The sequence below is a fragment of the Suricata suricatta genome, chromosome 8 (assembly GCF_006229205.1).
Source record: "Suricata suricatta isolate VVHF042 chromosome 8, meerkat_22Aug2017_6uvM2_HiC, whole genome shotgun sequence".
In the NCBI taxonomy this organism is placed as follows: Eukaryota; Metazoa; Chordata; class Mammalia; order Carnivora; family Herpestidae; genus Suricata; species Suricata suricatta.
The window spans coordinates 24,062,284-24,069,801 of NC_043707.1; the positions used below are offsets into that span (position 1 = coordinate 24,062,284).

Consider the following 7,518-nt stretch of genomic DNA (forward strand, 5'->3'; position numbering starts at 1 on the left):
GTAAAGTCTGTGAGCCCGAGTTTAGGTCCAGTGAGCCTAAATCCGTAATAAAGCCCTTTGTTTTTGCATGCATGACTCAGTCTCCCTGGCAGTCTCTGGTTTGGGGGGACGATATTGAAATCTTGGGCATAACAGTTTGAGCACCACTGCCAACCAAGAGTAGGCTGGCGCAGCAGGAACAAGTGTGTCAGGGTTTCTGGAGAGCTTTTTTAGATCAGTGAAGAGTAGCCTTGCCCAGACCAAATACACTCAAGTTGCTGGTCACACCTCTTGGTTTTTAAAATGGAAAAGTCTATCATGTGATGGCCGCCCTTGCCATTACAATGGTGTCAGGGACACAGTGGTCCCCTCCACTTCAGAAGCAAGAGTTGGATAAGAAGGTCCTAATATCCAACTTCAAAACAATCTCAAAACATGTACTTAAAACAAATTCAAACCACAAACAAGCATTCAAAACATGGATTTGCAATAGTAACACATCCGTAGGCCATGCATCTCCTCCCCCATGTAATTCCCAGGTGTTTTCTATTTCAACTTCTCTCTCCTGTCTCTGGTGCACTCTCTTTTTCTCTCCGGTAAACCTTGCATCCTTTCAGCCTCCTTTGTGAAACAGGATTCCACTTAAACAGAAAAGAACAAAGAAATAGAGAAATGCCTCCAGGGTTGGGACCTCACCTGTAGTTCATTCCCATCTGAATCTGTGAAATTAGCACAGAATGAATGAGCACTTTGTTGAAATGGATGCAGTTACACCCCAAACCACAGGTAACCTGGGAGTTACCTTTAGCCCTTGAAGAGATTACCAAGAAAAAAGTCCAGTTTAACAAAGGGCATCATACAAAGCGGCACCAAGCCCCACCCTGCCGCCCTCTCTGTGGCCTGTCCCCTCGGTTATTATTAAATGCGGGAAGACTTCTGACCCCACTTCCTCTTCTAGGGCCCCATTCCCCTAGCTGTCCAAGGCCTCACCTCCGTGTTCCCTACTTATTGAAACCAATTAGCTGTATTTGTGGACTGATGGAACAGAATTAATTTGGAACCCATTCACACTAAAACCCACACTGGGATTGAACCAGCGTTTTATAGCCAATTATGGTCATTCTGTTCCCATTTTCCATTCTGGTTGGGTACTCGGTATTACCATCAGCAATAACTAGTCTTATATTTCCAGAAGCTCTCTAGACCTGGCTGGCTGGCCATCGTTCAGAGTCCTGTACTCCATGTGGCCAAAACGTCCCTTCCCTTCCCTCTCTGAAAGTGTGTGCCTCATCCTCAATTCTCTCTCAGTTAATGTCATCAGTCCTCACCCCATCAGGCTGTTATGCCCAGATCACAATATCGTCCCCCAAAACCAGAGACCGCCAGGGAGACGGAGTCACGCATGCAAAAGCAAAGGGCATTTATTATTACAGGCTTGAGCTCAGGCTCACAGACTTCACCAGTGCAGTGGATCTGTGCTGAGAGCCCCAAACAAGGGCTGAGCAGGGTTTTTATGGGTTTTGGGAAGGGGGCGTTACAGGAAATTGTGACACAGGTACAGTGATTCAATCATTATCGCATAACAGCATTGGCAGCAACTTTAACCATACAGTTTGTTTAGAGCATTCCTTACTTTTGGTGGGACCCAATCACAACATTTAGAGTATCTTTGAAAATAACCAATTACAGGGTGGGCCAAGGACCCCCACTTTGTAGGGTGTAACTAGCCTTAAGCAATAAGTGATTATCTATAACTTCTATCTCTAGGCCTGCCCTTAGGAGTGTTGAGCATTTTGGCTGGCCGCTTCTGATTGGGTGTTGCTAGGGTAGTCCCTGGTTGAGCAATCTGTGCTCTTTTATTGTCTAATGATTCTGGGAAACTGACACTTAGGCCTCCAAGGTCAGAGGGGAAACTTGAAACCTGTGTCAGTTTGGTTCAGACCTATGTCCTTTCAAGGCCAATAGAAACCCCAGCATCATCCTCAAAGCCCCCTCTCCTAGACTCTGGACACCTGAGCCCTCCTGGTTGACCACTCGGAAAAGTCTCGGATCCTGCTAGCCACGCTGGTTTAAAAATCAGTCTGATCCTGGGGTGCCTGGGGGGCTCAATCAGTTAAGCATCCAACTTTGTCTTGGGTCATGATCTCACAGTTCATGAACTTGAGCCCCAAGTGCTGTCAGCACAGAGCCCACCTCATATCCTCTATCCCCCTCTCTCCCTGCCCCTCCCTGTCCACGTTGTCTCTCAACAATACATAAACATTTAAAAAAATCAGTCTGATCCTTTCATTTGATTTTTTTTATAACCACTGAGGGCTCCCTGTGGCCTACAGCAAGGACTTCACAAATTTTAACTGTAAAAGGCCAAAGTGTGACTATTTCAGGCCTTGTGGGCCAAGCTGTCACTGTCGCAACTTCTCTGTTTTACAGGTGTAGTACCGAAGTGGTAGGACAGTAGACACACAGTGTATAATAAACAAGCATGGACGGGTTCCAAAGCAACTTTTTTTATAAAACAGGTGGGGAGCCAGATTTGGCCACAAGCCACCATTCGCCAACCCCTGGTCTGCAGGAGGAGGGCTCCCAAAGCCATCTTGCCCTCATCTCTTAATGTCAGATGATTCCGGTGTGACCCTTTCACAGAGTCGTCTCTCGTATGGAAGGACGTCCAAGGGGTTTTGTGTGGACTTGAATTATTGCTCTTGTCATCCTCTGGTATGAAGACCCCATTACCTCCATCTGTCCATCTAGACTATAATCTTCTCATAGCTTGGAAAGTTCCTTTTGCTCTATAACTGTTCTAGCACCGCAGATGGCCTGCAATAAGCCAAGAGCAACTCTTCATTGAATGAATGGCTGTATTAATCACCTCTAAGTATTCCTTTGTCTTTCACAGAGAAGGTGGAAATCTCTCGAAATCTCTTTTCTCACTGACCCAGCCCCTGTCTTTTTAATTCTCCTGAATAAAGACCACGAGGCTCCTATCTCGTATTTTCTGGTACATTTACGTGGGTATTTAATAACTGTTTTGCGGAACCGCACATCTCTGGTTTTGCCTTTCTTAATGATGTCTATCAACAGAACACATCTCGCTCATTAACAGAGCGATCACTTCTTGTGGCTAAAGCCCAGACTCTTCCTGAAGACACATTTCTGTGGAGACTAAACAGATTTTGCATCTAACAGGAATTGAGATGGGAAAAACCGTTGTTCCTCCTTACTGATGTGAGTTTGCAAAGGAGCGCTGTGAATTTCCGCAGCTTCTTCAAGGCCAGAGTGCTGGCCAATGCCTCTGGACTCTGGCTGGCATCTGGTGCCTGGAAGTCATCTCAGGCACACTGTATTGGGGTGGCCTGACGGGTGAATCCTTTCTGCATGATAGCCCGGCCTCTGCCGGTGTTTTTACCCGATTGGCTATGTCCTTAGGGAGCGTCATGGGACTGAAGGCTGGTACGTAGGGAGGCAGGTGGTCCGAGTGGTGGCTCTGATATTTTTAAGAAAATACACTGCTGGTGTAATGAGAAGTAAATCTGTTGGGCTCTGGAGCAGCGCAATTTCTTGTCCAGACCTTGCGTGGCCCCAGGACATCAGGGAAGAGGGGTGTTTACTTTCATACCCCACAAACCGACAGTGGGACAGGTCTCATCGCCGCCACTATCTCCTCTACCATGGCCTGCAAAGGCATCTTGGGATTGGAAGAATAGCATACCGTTGCCTGATGTGCACATATTGTGTGAGCATGAAATGCACTTAAAGACCAAAAGCACAGCATACTTATATAACCCTGAAGCCCCAGGGACTTTAGCCCAGAGAGGGAATAAATTCCAGGGAAAAGCACTCTGCATTACTGGGTTGCTCCTGAAACTTGATCTGTGGTCCCCACTTCCCAAGGATGTGGCCAGTGGCCAGAGCCCCTCTGCATTGCCAGCAGGCTGCCCTGTAGCCATAGGCAGGGGGTCCCCAGCCTGCTTCCGTGCCTCTGCTGGTTTTATGGGAATATTTCTCACACCCTGTTCTGCTATTAAAAATAAAAATAACATGAGGCACACCTCACATGTCTCTGGCTTCAAGACCCATTTCCTTCTAATAAGCTTCTCATTTGCCTGGGCTTTCCCTACCCTGGAAAGATTAAATCTCCAGAGGCTCCTATTATGGATTTCTAGTTTTGTACCTTTTTTTTTTTTGGTCCCGCTCTCTTACTTTGAAAGAAAATGAAGTTAGTGAGCTTGTCTGCCTCTGCAGAGACACACACACACACACACACACACACACACACACACACACAGAGGCACACACACACTCTACCTGTGAGCTAGGAGCAGATATTCTGGGCAAACAGATCATCTTTGTCCCACTTATGGAGGGAGGGGGGGCACAGAACTCTGAGCTGATTGACCTGTGCTGGGCTGGCTTGGGCTGGCCTGGTTATTTACGGCAGAACAGCAAACTGTGGGGCTTTGAAGCCTTGGGGGAGTGTGTCCCTTCACCAGACAGTTCAAGGGTGGAGGCTCTCTGATGCCAGGAGCCCAAGCGGGGGGGCAACTGTAAGGTAGCCCAGGCAGTGAGGTGGGGGTCAGGAGGCACACTGTCAAGGCCCTGTTTTCCAGGCCAAGTTCACAAACATCCCTGGTCCAGCCTCTCTGGGGCATCCAGTATAGGGACACAGGCTTGTTTGTTTGTAAGGTCTAGGACATACAGGGGATCCCAGGAATGAGGCTAGGCCCCGTCCACAGAAGGGGATCACCCTGTCAGAGTGCACATAACAGCCAGGGAGCTCAAGACCGAGTCTGAGGGAGGAGAGTGGAGATGTGACTCAGGAAAGGAGAACAGAGAGCAGAGCTCAACCCAAAGCTGGCCATCCAGATGGCCCACCTAGGACCCTGGCCTCTTCTTTGACTCCAGGCTGGACCCCTGTCATCATCTGACATTTTCCTCTGCTGCATGCTTTGTGCCAGTTCTGAAAGTAGAGGTCTAATGTAGAGGCTAAACCCCAACCCATTTTTCAGAAGGGGAGATTGAGGCTGAGAGGGAAGCCTGCCCCCATTGCAGGGCTGGGCCAGACTGACCTCCTGGTGGGCTGATCCCACCTTGGGAGACCCGTGTCTGCATCCGCCTGCCTTTGGCATCTGGGCTCAGGCTGTATGAGGCCATGGTCTCCACCCCACTGTCCTTCAGTGCCGAGTGCCCATGACCTCAAGCTGAGCCATGGCTCTGAGCTCTTTCCGGCCACCTGGGACTTGGTAGGAAAACATATGGCCGCCTTAGGAATCTTGGGCATGTTTCACTGGTGAGAAAAGCCTAGAAGTGCAGACAAACCCCTTAATTCAGAATTTGGACCAGACTGAAATTTTGTCTTTATCCTCAATGGAAAAAAAAGAGAGGCGTTTGAACAGCAGATTAATAGGGTATGAAGGAGAACGCAGGCTTCCTGTTCTTCTCTTAAACGCTTTAACAATGTCCACAGATCCACAGAAAAGGTCTGGAAGGACCTTAGGGATCCTCGTGGCCAACCCAGCTCATTTTACACATGAACAATCTGAGGCCTCGGGGTTTGGCTGTGGACCTAATTAGCTAATGCGGCTGGCCGGGAGCCTAGGGTCACGGCTCACAGGCTGGTCTTCTGTCTGCCGGAGCCCACACTTACTCTCAGAAAGCACTCAGCATGTAGAATCCACACCGATAGTGAGTTGGCTACTTGTATACGATCCTTACTTGTGCACGGAGGATCTACTATTGGACAGCTGTCTGGGTAGCGCCCCCTTCTGAATGTGGGTGGGAGTACCAAGATGGATGGTCCACTGACCAGCAGCTCAAAGGGGGAGAACATTGGCTGTGGTGAGCAAAGATGTTTTTGTGGAAGGACTGCCAAAATTGGGGCAGGTAAAGAGGAAGACAAGGCATTTCAGGTGGAAATACTGGCTGGGATAGTGCAGCAGTCTGAAAGTAGGGCCCCAGAGGTACAAGGTCCTTGTCCTTGGAGCCTCTAACTATATTCTGGGGAAAAAAGGCTTTTGCAGATGGTCTGTTGAGGATCTTGAGATGGGGCGCTTATTCTGGGTTGCCTGGGTGGGCCTGGATGCCATCACACGCATCCTGGTAAGTGAGAGGCAGGGGAAGATCCTAGATAGGAGAGAACAAGGTGATGAGGTGATGGAGGCGGAGAGATTGGAGTGACCTGGCCACAAGCCAAGGAATGACAGGCAGCCACCAAGAGCTGGAAGAGGCAAGGCACAGATTCTGCCTTAGGAGTGCACAACCCCGTCCACGCCTCGATTTTGGTCCAGTGATTCTGATTTCATGCTTCTGGCTTCCAGATGGTGAGAATGAGTTTCTGTTGTTTCAGGTCACCATGTTCGTGGTGATTTGTTACACCAGCCACAGGAAATTAGTATCAACTGGAAGGGACGAAGCTTGTTTGGGTAAGGGTGTGGCTCAAGGTATTTGTCAGATATTTGAAGATGTAGTAGGCCAATGGGTGAGGGCCAGTGTCTGGAGTTCCTGCAAGATTCTGCATGGATCTTTCCTTCCTGGCTGGGCCTAGGGCTCTGGAGGAGAACCATGGTGCCCAACGGATTGTTGGCCCTTCTCTGCAGTGCTGAATCCCAAGCTCCTTGGGTACACACGGCCACTACTTGGTAGACAGCATGATGGATGTTGGCAGCTGCTATCCCTTGGCTCGCCCGGGCCTTATTGATGACAAGTCAAAGCCAGCCAAGTCTGCTGTTCGGATCCCATTGACAAATCTGTCATCCTCAGACACCGGTCTTGAATTCCCGGTGGCCTGCCTTGTGGTGGTGGCATGTGTGGCCCAGGACTGATGGAGGGAGGGGCTCTGGGTGGAATGCAGAACAGCTCAGGTTGGGGGTCAGAGGACGGGCAATCCCCTGCTGAGTGGCGTGGCCATATTCAGAGCAGAGTCCAGTTCTCCGAGGGCCTGGAGAAGATGTGATTAAAGATGACTTTTGGGCTTTTATGACTCTCTTATCGATCTGAGGTTGTTTATAGCCATAAAACAGCTGTAAATTAGAGGCATGAGATAAAAACAAGAGGATACTTAACTCCTGTCTTCCTGGGAGGTGGAGAGAGCCCTCTGCACCTCTCCCTTCCTGCAAACGAATGGCCCAAGTTCAGAGGCGGCTCTCTCCTCACGGCTGAAGCCTAACTGCTCGTTCTGGCTCAGGAAGTGACCTCAGTTAACACGAGTTCCAGCTGGGACCACTGTCCCACTGTGCGCTGACTGTGGTATTTTAGGACAGTCAGGGCCTTCCGAAGCTGGTTTCCTTTCTTCCCTTCCCTTCCTTATTTCTCACCAATAATGTCAGTGCCATAGACCAAGCCATGTGACCACCGAACTTTCTTTGCTTTTCCCCTGTAGAGATCCGAGAGGCCTTTCGGGTCCTGGACCGAGATGGGAACGGCTTCATCTCCAAGCAGGAGCTGGGAATGGCCATGCGCTCTTTGGGGTACATGCCGAGTGAGGTGGAGCTGGCCATCATCATGCAACGCCTGGACATGGACGGTGAGACCCCGAGATGCAGC

At 49.6% G+C, this 7,518-nt stretch overlaps 1 protein-coding gene across 5 annotated transcripts in view; it reads left to right on the forward strand.

The window, feature by feature from the left end:
- Positions 1-7,518, forward strand: part of CALN1 (calneuron 1) — a 508,077-nt gene that overhangs the window by 263,121 nt on the left and 237,438 nt on the right. For 4 of the 5 annotated variants that reach the window (XM_029948318.1, XM_029948321.1, XM_029948319.1 and 1 more), the window contains one exon: positions 7,355-7,498. The exons of the other annotated variant lie outside the window; for it this stretch is intronic. In XM_029948318.1, the coding sequence (XP_029804178.1) occupies positions 7,355-7,498 (144 nt within the window). The remainder of the gene's footprint in view (positions 1-7,354; positions 7,499-7,518) is intronic. 5 annotated transcript variants of the gene reach the window in all.